General features: G+C 34.8%; 1 protein-coding gene across 2 annotated transcripts in view; it reads left to right on the forward strand.

The window, feature by feature from the left end:
* The first annotated feature begins 13,880 nt into the window (after nucleotides 1–13,880).
* Nucleotides 13,881–19,672, forward strand: part of LOC121419098 (dual specificity tyrosine-phosphorylation-regulated kinase 4-like) — a 37,951-nt gene continuing 32,159 nt past the window's right edge. For both annotated transcript variants that reach the window (XM_041613412.1, XM_041613420.1), the window contains exon 1: nucleotides 13,881–15,072. In XM_041613412.1, the coding sequence (XP_041469346.1) occupies nucleotides 14,896–15,072 (177 nt within the window). In that variant the 5' untranslated portion in view covers nucleotides 13,881–14,895. The remainder of the gene's footprint in view (nucleotides 15,073–19,672) is intronic.

Genomic DNA, 19,672 nt, shown 5'->3' on the forward strand with positions numbered 1-19,672 from the left:
CACCAAAGTGTTTGTATGTATGAATGAAAAATATATGCCAAAATAATTATTTATAGAATCATCACAAGGTCACATCTATGAGTATGATAGCAGCATCATGCTATAAGTTCCTTCACAGTATAACAATATCTTGTTTGATAGTTTTTAATTTTTGAAGAATGAAAATAAAACATTTTATACACACTAGATACAGTATATGGTTCGTCAGAAAATGCACATGCTTATACATAGTTTTTATGAAAGTAATTAAAAAGAATCTTAGTAATAGTTTCATTCCTAAAACCCAATTATGACAATTGTTTTTGTTGTTCATGATTATGAAATTATCATATCCTATTTTGGTGACATAAAGACAGTATACAAAAAGTGCAAAGTTTTCTTACTTGTTAGGTATACATGTAGACTAAAGAAAGATGAAATGGAAAATGCCTATGTAGAGAAAATTCATACAGAATATTATCCATGATGTCAGAGAATAAGGAGCTTATTAGCAGCTAATCTTTATGTTTGTATGTGAAATCGTGTTTCTCTTTTATATGAACAGAACTTGTTTATTTTCTTCCAAGAAGTAAATGATAATACAATTTTATGTTCACACATCTATTTGCTATTATATCTGTAATATTGTCCTTACTTTAGAAGACCTTCTTTATTTTCTATTTGCGTTTATTTTTTGTATTTTCAATTAATTTCTTTTCAGAGCATAGATGTAGCTATGAAACTGACATTTTAAAGATGAAAATCTTGAAATCATCCATACAATTCATGTCTATGTTGTTTTGTGTAGTTGGATGAAATACACATATCATACATTAGAATTTGTCATGATTAAAACAATTCATGTGCAATAATCATGTTATTCATTTCTTTGAAAGTATTACATGTAACTCAACAGCTAATATTTTATTAGAGGTAGTAAAATACGTACTACAAAATTATTTGACAATCGTGTAAAAAATCAGTATTGAAATCCAATTAAAATGGAGATGCATTTGTACTATTTTGTTTCTTCTTTTCCTGCTTTGCAATAAAATATTGAGATCTATAATAAGTAAGGACACCATTCAACAAACAAAATTTTTGGCCATCCATCTTAAAAATTATGTTTAAGTCACTATAATTACGATGAATCTTATAAAAAGGTTAATTTTTCATATGCTGTCTTTTAAGAAACTTGTGATCAGATACAAAGATGAAAAATAACTGTTTGCACCTGATTTTTAAACTCTCCAGCCAGTAAAGTGACTGGCCATTGATTATTTTATTGTGTGTTCTTCAATGTATTATTCAATCAATAAATTCTATATTTCAATTGTTAAATTTGATTTGTTGCACCTGTCAATGCTTATTGTTCATGCTCGGTGTTGACATTTCTATTAATTAATCAATACATTCTTATTTTGGGAAATTTGTAACATTTTTGTGACACAAAAGATCATTGAAGGGAAAATAATAAGGGGGGAATGACATTACTTATCGCTCTTTTCTTTTTCAGAAATACTTGTTCATGTTTGATGACCTTTCAAATCTAAGTTGATAATGTGACTTTATGTATATTGACCATTTTTTTCTCCCATATTTCTTAGCTTGACAATGCAATCGTCATAATGGAACTTCACAACTTTTTTAGTGACATGTTGAGTAAGAAAAATGATAACACTCCATAGCTAAAACTTGTGGCATTGATTGGTGTAGACACAGAGGGCCACACTTGCCATTTTAATTAATTGTTAAATATTTTGTGTTAGTTAAATGCCTGTGGGTGTTATTACAACACCTTAGGTCATTTTAACAGTAGGTGGTTTAAGGCCGCCTCGAAGTTCGTCAGTTTAGGGTATTTCTGATCGGGAAATTTACCCGATCAGAAAATACCAGGTAATATTGGTGATGTGAAAGCAAATTACGCATAATATCCCAAAAGAAAATACCAACTAAATAGTAAGTACTTGGCAAAATTACGAGAACTTTCACAGGGATTTTTCTAAGGTCGCAGGTATTTTTGCATTGTGAAAGCAATTTACGGGAACTTTTAGCCCAGCGTGTAGTTGGCCCAGGCGCCATGGGTGGCTGCTGAGCTAGTGGTTTTGAATCTCGCACCTTGCCTGCTTATCAGACCATACTGCGCATGCTTCTAACATCAGGAATTTATCCAGAAGGGTATGTTGTGGGGCGGTGTGAATGCAGGAATAATTAATGGATATTTTTTAGCCTAAAAAAGTTCTCGTAATTTAACGGGGATTCGAATCATCGAGGCGGTTTGAAACCAGCTACTCTGTTATAATCAATACCAAGAGTGTAATTTCAACACCTCAGGGTGTCCTTTAGGGACACCAACTGGTGTCAGTTTAGACACCCCAGAATTTTACAGTGTTCTTTTTCAAGACACTTGTCCATATCTAACATCTTAATCGTTCAGGTATTTAAGCCTCTAAAATCTTTTCGGCTGTGTTTTGTTACCTCAAAAACAAATCTTTGCGACAAATAACCATACGATGGGCTTAATCCTCCCTGCTCTATCCACCATTTAAATCTTCATTAGATATATTTAAAATCACATTCCTGTGAAGACCCTCAAGGGAATAGTCTAGATTGAAGGAAAGGTGCAAGTGGAAAGGTCCAAGTGGATTAGTTGATCCCAAGTCTCACTTGAGATGGGAAGAGTGCTTCTGAAGACATACTCAAAACACTTGTTATTGTTAAACAATGTTTATTTTTCTGATACTCTGTACTAATAAAGACATGCCTTGTAAACTGACAGCTGATTTCTCTTTTTCTCTTTCATCACAAGCTCTCAGATATTTGATCTTTTTGAAAAAAAAGTCACTTTGTTAGATTTTACAAAAGCAATAATAATAAAAATAGCAGTAGTACAGTAGTAGTATAGTAGTAGTAGTAGCAGTAGTCGAAGTTGACGTCGCTGCCACCGCCACCATCATCAATACCAACATCACACCATCTCCATCATCATAGTCACCTTGATTTTTACTGGATTAAAAAAATTTACTTGAATGGCAAAGAAATGAAATCTCTGTACCAAAGCAATGTAAAGGCAGAAAATTTTGCATTTCATTGGTTTTTAGAAGGGTGTGAGGGTAATGATTTGTGGTTTAATATTTAGTTGAAATCTTTTCAAAAACTGAACATTCATTTGTAATTCATATAATGTGTGGGCGCGTCGTGGTCTAGTAGTTCTGACTCTCGCCTTTAAAACAGAGGGTCGTGGGTTCAAATCCTAGCCATGGCGTGTTTTCCTTCAGCAAGAAATTTATCCACACTGTGCTGCACTCGACCCAGGTGAGGTAAATGGTACTGGCAGGAGTAATTCCTCAAAAAGCTGTGTGCACCAGAATCGGTAGACTAGCTTAGTAATATAGGAGCGCCTTGAGCACCTAGCAAGGTGGATACGCGCGCTATACAAATCCTATGTACAATTTTTGCTGGATTATATGATGCCATTTTGGTTTCTAATGTGGTTTGAATTTCATTTGATTTTACAATTTGATTTGAATGCTGTCCAAAGACAGCTCTTAGATATGTATTTTTTAAAAATCATAACTACACGATTTTTGTACAGCACAGCCTCATAGTCAATGCTTCAGAAAAGTTTCAATGTATAAGACAAGTTATTTGTTTGCTACGTGTAAATTCAAATGAAGAGTTCCCCCAAGATTATCAACTTCATAATGGTACTATAAAACTCCAGAGTGGGGCAATTAAATGCATTTATTGGGGGTGATAAGCACTGTTTTTAATTGTGTTATGCATGCACTTCAGTTTTATACTGTGTCTTTTTAGCATATTCCTATCTCACTTGTGAGCCTCTATGTATTGACTTGTTCAAATTGCTTGTGCATATAGGTAGATGAACTCCCCCCACCCCTAATGCTAAAGAAAGAAAATCACCACATTGTTGCTCAGCAATTATTGAAATTTCAATAGTTTGAAATGATTGTCTTCAGGAAGTTTGGGCGTCATTTTAAAAGGATTCGATGTGAAATATAATGGTGTTGGTTGTTTCATACTTCATATTTTAACCAACTTTTGGGGTTGGTTATTATAAAAGGTTGTCATTGGATAGACGTATATCCTTGCTTTGTAAGGATCCATTCAATCCAATGCTTTTGATAAATGATGCACTCACATGTCTTCTTTGTCTATCTTGGTCTTCATTGTTTTTATATGCTCCTCCTACTGTCTACCTCTCATTTACCCTATCATAAATGAGAGCGTCCAGTGAGGTATGCTCCTGATTTAACCCTTTCCATCCTAATGTTAAGAATTAAGCCAGCCAATTGGGGTTGTGAAGCTTGTGATATAAGTAAGGTGTTAAATCACTTTGTTTGAATGCATGCTCCAAGGTGTTTGAAATGAGGAATATTTTGTAGGTTTCAGTCCAATGGGATAACTGTTCAGTGTGTTTTGCCATGGGTGGATCTTATTCCAGTAGGATAGTGATTTCCATTCATAACTCAAGGAACAAATGCCTGCCAAAAGTAGGATTCATTTTCTTTGATCAGGTCATTGATATTTTAGGCTTCTTCCATTACAATGCCTAAGGAATTTAATTGTTACAGAAGAAAATATGTCAAGAGGCATTTCAAAACAGCAGAAAATAGAATCGAAATTCTATATAGTGTCAGAAGCCCTAATGGTGACAAATAAGGATATTGCTGTGGTTGCCTTTTAGCTCTTGGAAAATTGTCCATTTAGCACTTCTCAGAGTAGCTTCAAAATGATTTGTGAATTGTATTACTTTGTTCAATTTTCTTGAAAATCATGTTTACAACTTTCCATTGTAGTAGAAGTTGCATAACATGGTAAATAGTGGGGTCTATGTAAGATATGAAAGATTTTTTTAGACCATTGGCTGCTGGCATCCCAAATCATTCATTATAATACACTTTTCTTTTTTTTCCATTGCTTATTCTTGTCAAAAAAAGTTCAGGTGAAAAGAAACATCTAAAATATATGCAATTAGATGTGTTTTCAATTTTAATGCAAAGATTACTGTCATTAAAACCCAACTGATGTAAAGATGTATCACTGATTAACATCTCTGAAAACAGATACAAAATTCTTATCACAAAATATTTAAAACCTTGGTGATATCCCTGGTCTATGAAAGTGAATTCTGTTACAATATCACTCGTGATTATCATCAGTTTTTCAAGTTGAGTGCAAACTGATTGCATAATATGTTATAGCTATAAAAGAAATTTTAAAAAAGAATCATTTATTTGTGAGAAATAAAGTCATTTATTTTTGTAAACATCAAAATGTCTCCCCAAATCCCCATTTGTTTGCCACCTGTTTACGGATAACCATGGCTAAATTCCTGTCCAAAACAACAAAGAATCCACCAGAAATAACTGTCCAAAACAGCCAAAATGACACTGGTTATCCATTTTTATTACCCCATTGTCCAGCAAGACCCATTGAAACCAATTGTGACTTGTTCTGATTCCCTGCATTGAGCCTGCCCAGTCAGGCCAATATATCTTTTTGTTGGTCTGTTTTCATTGATGGGATGAAATCGTGGAAATGTTTAATGAAAACAAGGTAATTTGTGCTAACGTTTGGTTTGATTTTTTTGTTGTTGTAGGTCTATATTTTATACAATGGGGGTAATAAAGACACTGCATGATGGCACCAGTTATGTGCATTCATGAGGTATCGAAAACAAGAAGCAGTCAATGAAAGTTTGTCACTATTCTGCTGGAAAGTGAATATATTCTTACTTTTTACTCTGTTTCTATATTATTTGCGTGAAGAAATATACAAAACACAGAATCAACAACAAAAATTATACCAACAGCGAGAAGTATTAAGTTAACATTATAAAGTTGTATATCAAAAGCTGCATTTTTTTAGCAATTTGACAAGAAGGTATGGTATTTCTTGGCTGCTGTACAAAAGATTCTGGTATATATTTCATGTTTAGATAGTATATCTTCATTATTTTTATTACACTTTTGCAATGATTGTATGAACTGTGCATTTTTCTATGATGGATAAACATGCATGCACTTTAATAGAAAGCTTGAAATGGCAATCCAGACTGAAAATAAAATATCTGAATGAAAACAATAATGATAATAATGATAACACATAAAAATGTTATTTAATTTAATTTAAAGTTTAGGAATATCTTATGAAAACAATTATATTCTGTGCCCTCATGATTATGCAATAGGTGAACTGAATGCAGGGGCAGGTTTCTGTATAAATAAGGAATTAGAAATGTGCATCAATATCTGTATATGCAGTATCACAATTAGAATTGGTAAAAACAGTGTTTACCAAAGTTTTATGATTGCCTTATGCCAAAATTGTTTTCAATTCAGTTCAACTTTAATTCCAGTAAAAAAAGAGCATACAGATACTCTACACTTGTCTCAAAACTAGAGTAAAATTGAGCAATTTACAATATAAAGTATAAGATTACAATTGCCATATGACATTGACAATTGCACTCTTATAGTAAAAACACAATAGCACAGTATTTTGATTGGGCAGTCATGAAACCCAGATGATATTGTCAAGATGACCACCCTTAATAAGCATAAAGTATATTGCATCAGAAATGAATTAATTGATATTTCAATTGCTTGAATTTCAATTAAAAAAATGCATGAATAGGTAATGAGAATGATTCAGGTATCACGTTTTGCATAAATCCACATTAGGTGGTTTCAGACCGCCTCGAAGTTCGCCAGTTCCAGGTATTCTCTGATCGGGAAATTTACCCCGATCAGAAAATACCAGGTATTTTGGTAATGTGAAAGCAAACTACGCGTAATCTCCCCGAAAGAAAATACCCGCTAAATAGTAGGTACTTGGCGAAATTACGAGAACTTTCGTGGGGATTTTTCCAAGGTCGCAGGTATTTTGGCGATCTGAAAGCAAATTACGGGAACTTTTATCCCAGCGTGTCGTTGGGCGCGGCGGCGTGGGTGGCTGTTGGGCTAGTGATTTTGAATCTCCCGCCTTGCCTGCTTATCAGACCACACTGCGCATGCTCGTAACTTCGGGAACTTATCCCGAAGGATGTGTTTCGGGGCGGTGTGAATGCAGGAATAATTAACGGGTATTTTTTAGCCTTAAAAAGTTCTCGTAATTTAACGGGGATTCTTGTGATCGAGGCGGTTTGAAACCGCCTATTCTCATAATATTCTTTAAATTTTCCCTCTGCAGCATCCGCACCATAGAACCATGTGTCTTGTTAAACTCGTCATGGTGTTATAGCTTTAGACATTTGTGACAGACTGGAAAATTATGAGGTGTAACATGCAATATAGACCCCTGCAGTGCTATGAAACAGGTGTTAGTAATGGCCATGATATATTGAAGGTGTGTTTAAATTCTGTTGAATGTCAAGGTTTTATCACATACTATACTGCAATGTTGTTTTCTTTCGTCTTATGAGGCCATTAATCTCTTTAATAATGTATAGGCCTATGAGTTAGGGCCCATATCAATTTTGGTAAGCATAGAGTTAAAAATCAATGTCAGATTATACTATTACATGCAGGTTGGGTTATAAGATTTGATGTGAAATCAAAATAGGTGGAGTTTACATAATTGTCTACTAAACGAGTGTAATCAGACTCTGATAATTGTTTTTTCCTCAGTATTTTATTATCTCAAATGATTATGCCTGATGGAAGAAACATCTCCATAGGGTCTTTATTATAAAGCAATTGGTCAGATTGATATTAACAGATCACTGATTTAATGGTCAAATTCAAAATTTGCAAAAAAACCCACCAAAAGTCAAATAAAAAATGTGCAAAAAACAACAGCAAAAAGCAAACTGTTCCAACTGTCATTTATAAGAATTGAATGTAATAATTTTATTCCAATATTTTGATAATCTTTATCAAAACTTTGCAAAGATTTAATGCATGTCTGTCGCTAAACATTAAAAATTGAATTGAAAATCTATATCATTATTGTTGTAATAATTCATACAGCAATATTGAAAGTAGACCTTGGAACATCGTAAATCAACAAACTATGCATTAAATTGAAAAAAAACCAAAACGTTGTACCAGTAATTAACAGCAGCCTGTACAATTCAAAATCATTTTCACATTTATTTGAAAGTGATAAAATTAAGCAATGGCATAATGATATTTGAATGAAATGTGAATGTTTTTAGACTGTCTAGTCATTCAATTATGTAGCCTTTTCAAGCTGAGATTTAAATAGAATGCACTTAAGATGGAAAACATGAATTTTAACCACAAAATCTTTCCAGCTGCGTTCCTTAACCCCCTGGATTGAGTTTACATGCGCCCTATATAAGGCCGGGGGGGGGGGGGTGGTAGGGCAGCACTTCTTAAACCTTTCATTTTCATTTCATTTGGAACAGTGTTAAATGAGCATATTGTGTTATGTGTTTAGTACATAGTTTTAACCCATGAACTCTTTTCGCTTGAAATTTGTTTTGAAATTGGAATTTCCCACGATATTTGAATACTTGAACACGCTTGCACACTTCTTGTTGGATTTTCATCTATTTATTCAGTTGTTTTAGAAAGATCTTCGTAAACTTAACCAAGATTTGTGAGTATCCCTGGTGTTAAATGACACCCACCCTTGTGCTAAAAGCTTTAAAGACAAAATGTTCTTGGAACATGATGACAACTCCTTCCTCATTCTTGAATATTTGAATTCTCCTCCCAAGTGATCCTGTGTTATTAAAGAAGAAAATGATTAAAAGATTGTTTGAAAAGCCTGCCAAATTCAATTGGTAAAAAGGTCAATAATTTGAATTATACCCTGTGTAAGATTCCAATCTTGCAAAAAAATGTAGTGTCAGTTAAACCTTATTTTTTCAACCATTGATTATTTGTGAAAATTTTGTTAGGTATTTGGGGCCCTTTCTCAGTAATGATTTTTATTTCACTTTAGAAATTGCGTGCAATGCACCTTTCAAATGCATTGAGTGATTGGTTATAACAATAATAAAAAAAACTATCAGGATACTTTATTTTGATCAAGCACCCAATCAATATGTATGTTCGTGTTGAATTACAAACATTATTTTACTAAATGAAAAATTAAAACTCATTTTCATGTCATATCTTTCATTTTGATTTATAATGATATTCACTGGGAGATAGGAGGGGGGGGGGTACCATATAGGTTTATTACTTGGCATTATTGTGGAAGGACAGAACTTTGTCTCTAAGCATTTTCCTTTCCTTTTCTGAAACATTGAAACATAAGGGAGGAAAAATCCTTGCTATCACACCCGAAGAATGAGGTATGGGACACATGTGGTTGCGATTCCATGATGTATGGTACCAGTCACCTTGGTAGACCTAATGTCAAGTATGTTGTCAAGATGGCCCACATTTTTAGGGGGGTCAACCGGGGTGAACTTGAGGGGCTTGCTGCCTCCTGCAGAGAGCTCGTAAATCTGAGTTGTGAAATATTGCAGCTTGTTTTGGGGATTTATAAAAGGAAAATTTAATTGAATGTTTTCGTGATGATTTAGGAAGAAATTCATTGTTTGGGTGGTTAATTCCACAGGTATTTGCATGCCAAGGGGGGGGGAGTAATTCTGCAGTGGTTTAATGGTCAATGGCACTGTATCCAAAGCCTGTGTTTAAGCCGGTCTTTAAAAAGCTAAAATCACTACCACAAAATCACAAATCAAAATGCAAACAGAAAATGCAGTGACTGTGGCAAAACGTTCTAGTGAATTTTAACCAACACATTTTTAAAGCCTTTGCACATCATATTGCACAGGTTGACTGAGCTTGTGTGTGCAATGCATACATGTGCGAACTTTGAGAATGTCACTACCATGATGCCATAGATTTATGATTGATATTCCTCTTGCATTCAATTGATTTGTAATTACTGTACTGTAGAATTGCATTTTCAGAATGAAATTTTTTTTTTTAGCATCAGCAACAGATCTTCTTGATACAAATGAAGAAAATGTGAATTTCAGGTAATCTTTAAAGACCCAGACCGGACCCAAAAATGAAATTGACAAATTATATACCAATCGAAAGCTTATAAGCTACTAAATACATCATTGTGAGCTTTTTATTCATTTTCACCCTTCCCAGCTGAGTATTTTGCTTAAGAATATTCCAATTATCGGGCTTCGAACCCGGCTTAGAAAATAGGCTTTATTGTGCTTTTCAAATGCCTCGAGACCGTGACGTCACGTTGTGTAAGAAGCGTCGCGATTCCATAGGTTTGTACACAGAAAAACTGGGTTATTTTTTTGCTTTCCAGATTACGCATTTCATTTTTTTCACTTCCATCACAGAGTGATATCACATATATTTTTTCCTACATGCTTAAATTATGAAATCTACAGTTTTGAACTAGTTTTTGCCATATTTTATTTCCTGCTTATTTGGCGTAGATTTCAAATCTATCTGCATTCAGATTATGTAGCACAACTTTTCCTGACATAGCAATTTAGGCCCAATAAGAGCCGAACAAAGAAGTCACAAAAAAGGCAGTGAATAGTTGTAGGTTTCCATCAATTTCAACAGTGAATAATTATGAGTGCCATTTTCATCTGAAAACGAAAAAAAAATTGGATTCATAATATGGAAATGGAAGAAAATACCCAATGCTTTTGTACACAAACCTATGGAATCGCGACCCTTCAGACACAATATGACGTCATCCTTTCCAGGCGACGTGGGGTGCTTAATCGAAGCGTACTTTGGAGGAGCAGTTTCTTTGATTTTTATCTAATATTTCCAAAAAAATGGAAGGAGATGTTTAGAATATTTTGGGTATATTTGTATTGTATGAATCATTGCCTTTCTTTTAATATATGATTGTTTTTACACCGGTCAGGGTCTTTAAATTAGAAATGAAAACGATTATATGACCTTTATGTCACCATTTCAATCTTCAGCTCCATCCAGTTTCCTCTAGCAGCTCTGTGAATAGCTTGCGTGGGGAAAGTGGTGATCTTATTTATTACCTTTTTATTGCATATAATTATAAAACAATGGCAAGAGATAGACTGAATGCAGGAAATAATAAAGGTGTGGACGTGCTGAAGAAGAGGGCAATTACAGGTAAGGCCATTTGATAATGGATCCTGATTAGACTCCTTTTCAGAGCAGATTTGCAAAGATTGAGGGATGTGGGGAGGGGGGAGAACGAGTGTACGGTGGAGTTGAAATGTTTTAGCTTTCGGGCTTGCTGAAATGCATGTGATTTTGGACATTTCAATATGATTACACGGTACACCATTTAGAACATTGTAGAAATAATTAGATTAAACAGTGATTTTTTTTAAAGTGAGAGAGATTGTTGAATCAATAACCAGAATGCATCAATCGTATATGTTATGGGATTCAACCTGAAGCTTTATCAAGTAAAGTTCACTTTCTTCATGAGAAATATCCTGTTGAATTCGGAATGTTGTTTTAATACCAGAAAAAAGGAACAAGGAACTTTGTTGAATTGTTGATGACTTAATAAGATGTATACTAATGTACCAGCATAGAGCTATGGTACCAGGGTATTAGAAACAGAAGTGTCAGGTATGGTTTTTGTCACATCCATTTTCACACGTTTCCTATGTTTACATCATTTGTGTCTTCTTCTTTTTTTCAGTGAGTATGATGAAGGCTGTGGGCAACACCCCTTTTCTAGTCTTTCTATGCAGACTCAAGATAAATATTAATCTTTGCCTATGATTGTATGAATGTTCTTGTCAAATGTCAAAATCATGATTATCATGTTTCCATGAAGAACTCCACAGGCTGCTCATTTTCCATTTCTAAATTCCTTGTTTAGTACTGCATCTTTTTTTTCTAAATAGTAATTACTCTGCAAAAAAATGGTGTGAACTGGTGTAAAAAGAGGAGCACACCAATCATTTTACTCTAGGGTTGAATTTTAGGTATAAGTTTGACAACCTTCTCTTTGCTGTTTAATTAGAACACTTTTGGTAGTTTCTTTTGCACAGTTATTAGTTCTGTTCAAAATCTTGGGTTTAATTTTAACACCTCAGGGTTTGGTCCTGCAGGGACACTAACTGGTGTAACATCCTCTTTTATACAGAGTATCCTCTGTATCTCTGTCACCCATCTTGACTTTCAAGTGCTCGTCCTTATATACATGTAGTGTTAAGTGTTAGGCTAAGCAGGATCTCTGACCATGTCCACATATTGGTCTTTATTGATTAGTCTGCCACTTTTGTGAACTAAAAGACACTGAATGCAAGATATTCTTTCCAACCTGTTGTTCTGGATCAATACACCAACCCAAGCAAAGAAATCAATGGATTCCTCATAAATCTTCTTATATCCTCCTTTGTTTCTTTTTCACCAGAAACAGTGAGCTCCAATGTCAATGACTCCCAGTAATCCACTTTTAATTTGACATCAGCCTCAGAACCAGAAAGGCAGCATTTTTTTTTCTATCACATGGGTAACACATTGTTGGTGTCCTGTTACATGTAGCATTACATGGACAGTTAATTCTGTGTGGGTAATGGCGATTATGATTGAAAAATGGGTGGGCTGGTTGTATGTGCGAAAAATCAATATTTTTTGTTGGTGATGGTGGTTACTGTATAGGGAGTATGAAAGGGTCATGATGTGTATTTCTCTTGCATAGTGGTCAGGGAAAAATAACATGGGGGCTCAAAAGAGCCCTCAAAAATCCTAATTTACTGCAAAGTAAAAGCTTATTCAATGTTGCAGATTTACAGAGTAAAATGTGAAAAGTAGCCCCCAAAAGTGAAATAATTTTTGCTTTTTGTGGTTATGATTTGTTTGAAGGTTGATAATACTGTAGTAGCTACATGTAGGTGGAGAAATGAGTGAATGAATTTAATTATAAAATTCATATACTATACTGCGACATTTAATTAAACCAGGGAGTAATGATACAAGTTCTCAAGCTTTTGACTGAATTAGTGGGCAGTGTCATAATCATGATGATCATAAACTGACATAGTGATCCACATCCTTGCACTAATTATTAACTTGAATAGAGAAGAGATTAACAAACAAAAAGGTCATTAATGAGTCCTGTATTATTATCTAGAATTCCTTGTAAAGGGGAGGACAATGAACGTAAAGGATGCAATGGTTGGTTTGCATCGCGTGTGACGTCATCAACAATATATGACTCTTGTATTCTCAGAACTCGGCTAAAAGAGAATGAAAAATGGCTGGTAATTGAAGCACTAACCAATGCAGCTAGATCTAGGTGCTTTATGATATGGTATTGTGACTTTCTGGGAAGGTGATTTTGTGAAATGGACTGTATGATAATCAAATTATGATTTTGAATATTCCTTGGGATGTCAGAGTTCTATTTTTTGAATGATCACTTTGCCACATTATAATATGACAGAGGAACAAAAAAATAAGATATCAAGAGAGGGAAAGAAAAGAGATAGCATTTATGTCAAGAAATTTTAAATGCTTTTGGGGACTTCAGCAGTAAAAATAAAACTAATAAAGAATGATATGAGAGTTAATGTTTGGATCTGATATTTCAGTTTTGGAACTGACTCATTGTGTATTCTATTGAAATGTTTGTAACGTATGTTGTACTGAATTTGTAAATTTCTGCAACTGATTTTTGAACTTGGTAGAGGATTTGGGTTCTCAGAGAGAGGGAGAGAGAGAGAAAGAGAAGAACCAGCAATCCTTGTAATAGGTATTTTCCCAATTTGCTATCTTATCCCTCCCACTGACCATGGCAAGCTGAAAATTCAAAGCCTGGCATGAATAGACTAAGCTACTGTAAACTATCTGGTTGCTGATGACGACCTATTAAAGCGGAGGGAAGAAAGAAAGCTTTGGCTTGAGTTCACTCAACCAATGAGATGGGCTGCTAAGCCTGGTTGCATTCACGGGCATCCATTCACATCCACACAGTGCATGCCAGGACTGGGAGACAATTCACCCATCCCTCCTCCATTCATTCCTTCAATCCAACCATTCATTCACCAGGACGTGATCAATGCTCCGAGTCCACTGCGATACAGTCCGCTGGCATGCTTCACTGACAGTCCGTACACCTTCCCTCGGAGGTCTCTTTCTCCCTGATCTGCTGGCTAAGTTATAATTCAATTGTCTGGAAGTATCATTTTCCTCGGCTCCTCCTTGTGTGCCATATATCTCGTCAGATGATGGATTCATCATGGAAGCTGATTTTTAAGCAGTATCATCACAGAAAGGAAATTGTTATCATCTCATTTCAACCATGACTTGATGATTGCAGGAACAAGTAATTTTTCAGGATATAGTTTTCTGAGAAGAATGAAAGAGCATTCATATTTTGGATTTTGAAAAAAATCTGATGACCTTCGGGGTAAGGAAAGTGGACATTTAGTTATACAATGGAGCTTACATCAAATCTCTAGATATCAAGTGGAATTAATTTATTCATATTTGTATTAGAGTTTCAACTGAATATCACTGGATTGGGGTTGTGACATTTATCACAGTGTGATTTGTTTCTGTCTTTCTGAGAGGACTTTGATTTGTCTCAATCACAATGATGCATCATTACTCATGTTCAATCAATAACCTGCACTGCATGTTCTAAGACCTTGGATTTCTGACAAGGATATACATTTTTTATAGGGTCATCATTGATTTGAAGTTCAAAGAATTAATTAGGCTTTATGGATATTTCATCAAATATTCCATTCATCCATGGATGATGGTCACATGGTGACAAGAACTTCTAATTAATTAGATGGAAATTACCCTTTAATACTACATTTTAATGTCCTTTACCTTGTCATGTATGATGACATTGGCCATCAAGAGACATCACTAATCAGCAAGATGATTTCGAAATTGGTAATTGGGATTGAGAACGTACATTTTCAGAGGTCTGCAATGACGGTATATCGTGCAAACCACTTCTGCAATGAGTAAAAAGTTGAGGGTGTTTGCACAGCCCGTGCAGGGGCCAGGAACTGACTTCATGCCTGGCCGTTTGGCGCACGGAGGGGGAGGGGTGACTGCGGGTAGAGCCGGGATCACCCTCCCTCCCCCTTACAACCCCAAAGACAATAGGGTCACCCGGTCTCATCCAGAAGCAAAGGTAAGTCAAATTTTCCACAAAAGCAGAATCAACGCCATTTTTACCCTCTTTGGTGTTATATTCAATCTGTATGGTGTATTTTTTCTTCCAGAGTAGTAAGTGCTGCTTCAAGATGATGAAGATAAATGCTAACACCTCAGGGTGTGGCCTTCTATAGCGGCACCAACTGGTATCAGTTTTAACAGAGTGTACTCTACCAGTAATTCACTTAACTTAGATCACTTTAAATTGTTCTTGGCAGCTTTAATAGACAAAATGACTTTCTAGTGTTAGAATTTTAGTGATGTCACACCAAAAGAAAAGGGAAATTAATGTTAAAGATTCACTTTTGCTATACCCCTAATAGTAATCATGCCAGAAAGGGGGAATCAATATTAAAAAGGGTGTACAAAAGCATTCAACTTATTTGTATTGGTGTACTGTGAATATTAATGAAAACGAAGAAACAGAAGTGCAATAATGTTACACACATGTTCACAAGTGCTGCAACATCAAAATCTGTCATGACAAAAAGAATTTTTACCAATGCTCCCTTATTGTAATATACCCAGAAATTGTTAATGGAAAACTGCAGGGCTGTGCTCTTGCTTTTTTATATAATTCCTTAAAATGTATAAGTTGCAGGAATTGTTTACAATCATTCATTAACATCAGATTTGCTGTGTATGTGATTTAGAGTTGAATGGTTTATAGCAAAAGCATTATTATTATATTATATTTTTTTTAAACTTGGGAAAAACTCCATTTAAGATTAGTGACTGAAGATATACATGTACAAAATTTGTTCCTGCTCTGTGTAATTATTGGCTGAATTTCATTATATTTACGAAACTATTCTGCATATATCTTAAATGTAAAGATATAAGCAAGAATTATTAATGAAAAGAAACTTTGCCATTCATCTTGAAAGGATTTCTTTATAAATTGTAAATTTGAAAAATTAACAATGAAACAGAGACAAGTCTGGTTTCCATAAATATTTATTGTAGTTTTATAGTTTATATATCCCCAAATCAGTTTATTCTTTATGTCTTGTGGGATTTTTTCTTTTTCATTTGAAGTCTGGAGAGACTTTGATAAAGGGTTGCTGCCAATTCTGTTATGTGTAGTGCATTTTAGGTTTAAGTGAGAATTCTGAACTTAACTAATTAACTTCACTTTTAATAGAACATATTTGAAGGGACCACTGTAGAAAAAAAATGCTACTTTAAAAACAGATTAAGGCAAGAATATTTATGAAAAGAAATATTAGTTAATAGCTTAGACTAATATCCTTGTATTTTTTGATACCTTAGTTGAGAAATTCAGTTTAAGAAACACCAGGTCTTTCTTGTCTATATTTAGTATAGGATTATAGTTTCCTTAGATCTTCAAATCTTTTCCATCTTTATTTGGTCAGGGATTATTTTATTTGTAGTCTGTACATGTTTCTTTTCTGTAGTAATCATACCATCCAGCAGACTGTTCCAAGCATAGTGTAAACACATCTCTAGTGCATGGTCAACATCAATTAACATTTAGCAGTCTGTAAGGTGTGTTTACACAAAGAAAAAAACAGAGTGTCTGTGTAATACAATGAGAGGATAAGGTTGGATTATTCCTGTAATAGCAATGTGGTAAAATCAATGACTAATTTACATATTAAGAAAAATGTAAATTCATATGCTCAACTCGGTGATGCAAATGAGAGTCTATGATATTCCTCACTCACTATTTCTTTTGTTTTTTTATTGTTTGCATTAAACAATATTTCAATTTTATACAGATTTGGCAACAGAGACCAACTTGACTTCACCATAAACTGTTAAAATAATGGTAATTCCACATGTTCATGGAGGAAAAAATTTTGTTTCACATGACAATGAGGAGAAAATTAGAATTTTTCTTATAATGAAATACAAAAGAAGTTTTAAGTATGATCTTGGGCCAGTAACGATCTTGGGCCAGTAACACAAAGCTTTAGCAATGATTGTAGAACATTTTTCTACGATTGATTCCATTGACTACTATGTACAATCAATCGTAAAAATCAAGCGTATGATTAATTGCTAATCTTTGTGTTACGGGACCCTGACAGGAATTGAGCCTGCAGCCTTCCGTTCATGAAATGGACATTCTAAGTACTACCAAACCACCCCCAAAGAGAAGATGATATAAATGATAAAATTGTGTCCTTTTATTTGCCCGAAATGGACTTCATTAAAATCATACAACAGAGTTTAGTGTTATAGTTTTCTCTCAATGCAAACAATGCTCTCTGACAACAACAAAAAAGAGGAGCTACAGCAAACAAAATGATAGGAAACTGTAACCATGTATTCATCTCATGAATTTACTTTAACATGTCAACGATAGATACAGGTTACTGTGAATGTTAGTTCCAGTTTCTGTAATCTTCAGTTGTTATGGAAGGGGATATCTTAGGGTTTTAAGCTTGTCATGGTGTTTTGTCTCCATCCACCCCTATTCAACTTCTGCTTCCCAAACATAGCGGTGTTTGAAGTAGTTATTAAATTGAGTATTTGCTGAAGTTGTGGTAGTGCTATTTCGATCGATGCAGTCTGGTGCAGTAGCGGTGTTTGTATAGAAGGTGTTTTTATGGGAAGAAGTATAAGGTCTGATATCTTTACCCCAGAAACTAACATTATTGTTATGAATCGTGATATGAAGCTATCACTGTTTGGGATCAATGCGTTTCATCCAATTCATGTCAATATTTCCACGTTGCTGTTTAAAGTGACTTTCTTGATCTGACGGGTGTGAATATGCCTATCATTGCCAGTTTTATCTTGACATTCCATCTCTTTTGGGGTGTTTTTTGTTTTCATAAGGTGGTTTCAAACCGCCTCGATCACAAGAATCCTGGTTAAATTACGGGAACTGTTTTCGGCTAAAAAAATACCCATTAATTATTCCTGCATTCACACCACCCCGAAACATACTCTTCGGAATAAGTTCCTGAAGTTACGAGAATGCGCATAGTATGGTCTGATAAGCAGGCAAGGCGCGAGATTCAAAATCACTAGCCCAGCAGCCACCCACGCCGCCGCGCCCAACGACACGCTGGGCTAAAAGTTCCCGTAATTTGCTTTCACATCGCCAAAATACCTGCGACCTTGGAAAAATCCCTGCGAAAGTTCTCGTAATTTCGCCAAGTACCTACTATTTAGCGGTTATTTTCTTTCGGGGAAATTACGCGTAGTTTGCTTTCACATTACCAAAATACCTGGTATTTTCTGATCGGGGTAAATTTCCTGATCAGAGAATACCTGGAACTGACGAACTTCGAGGCGGTCTGAAACCACCTATATTTGACCCGCAGACATTAACGATTGGGCAGGATACTGCATTGTACATGTTTCGATCAAAGCAGACAAGAGTATGCACTGTGAAACCTGTACAATTTTTTTTTTACTCCCTATGAAGTCGCGAACAGTTTATGAATAGTTTACAATTTCTGTCCCCATAATTTGTCATGCCAAATTTTAATGAACCCTATAATTTTTGCACAACACTTCAAAAACATTGTTCTGCACTGGCCCACAAGCTTCACAAGAGAGTTCTAGCGAGGAAGAAATAAGAACCACTGGGTAAAATTTGAAGAGGCGAAGATACGAAGAGGATTTTTACATATTTGTATGGGTTGAAGTACAACAAAATAATTTTTGCTCAAGATTGATGGTGAGTGTCTTGGCAAAATATTGCATACAGAACACTGTAAAATCTGGGGTGTTTAAACTGACACCAGTTGATGTCTATTGAAGACCACACCCTGATGTGTTGATACATGTATTACATCCTATACATGTAGATTAAACATAACACCCGAGAAAGGGGGAAAAAGTAACAATAAAAGGTGTTGTAATAACACCTGCAGGTGTTGAACTGGCACCAAAAATGTGGTTCTCAATGTACATGTACATCAATCGAAACAATCAACACCACAATTATTGCTGTGTATATTGCCAACCGGCCCATTTATACCATGGTCACATTTGTTCTACGGCGGCTGTACGGCGAGTAAAAAAACAGCAGTTTTCACATTTTTGTACCAGCGAAATATAGGTGGGTTTAATAAAAATGAATAAATTGGCTGTTTTCGACTCGCCGTACGGCCGCCGTAGAGCAAATGTGACCATGGTATTAGACTCTACTATATAATGTTTAAATATGTCAAAGAAAAATAGACAATTTAGTTTCTTAAGAAATTTAGACATCTTATTTTCCTCTGCTTCCTTGATATGAGACTCATGTTTCAACCATGAATTATACTCAACAATGCATGTATCATAATACAGTAAATTAAGTGCATATAGTTAATATTTTATTTGTAGTCTTTTCATGAATATTAGATATGCTTCTACAGATATGCTGTTGGCATAGCAACATTGGAAATTTGTATTCGCTTTGGAGGAAGTCCCTCTAATGTAAAAATGTAAGTCTACAGGAAACAATTAGTAACTACTTGGAACACAGACACGTTATTTTAATATTTGAGTAATGGGATGTTTGTGACTGGAATTAAATTCCAAATACCCCTCCTCGAAACCCCCTAACTTTTGAAGCTTTATTGTTCTTATAATACACAAATTTATGTTCA

This window comes from Lytechinus variegatus, chromosome 1 (assembly GCF_018143015.1).
Source record: "Lytechinus variegatus isolate NC3 chromosome 1, Lvar_3.0, whole genome shotgun sequence".
Lineage (NCBI taxonomy): Eukaryota > Metazoa > Echinodermata > Echinoidea > Temnopleuroida > Toxopneustidae > Lytechinus > Lytechinus variegatus.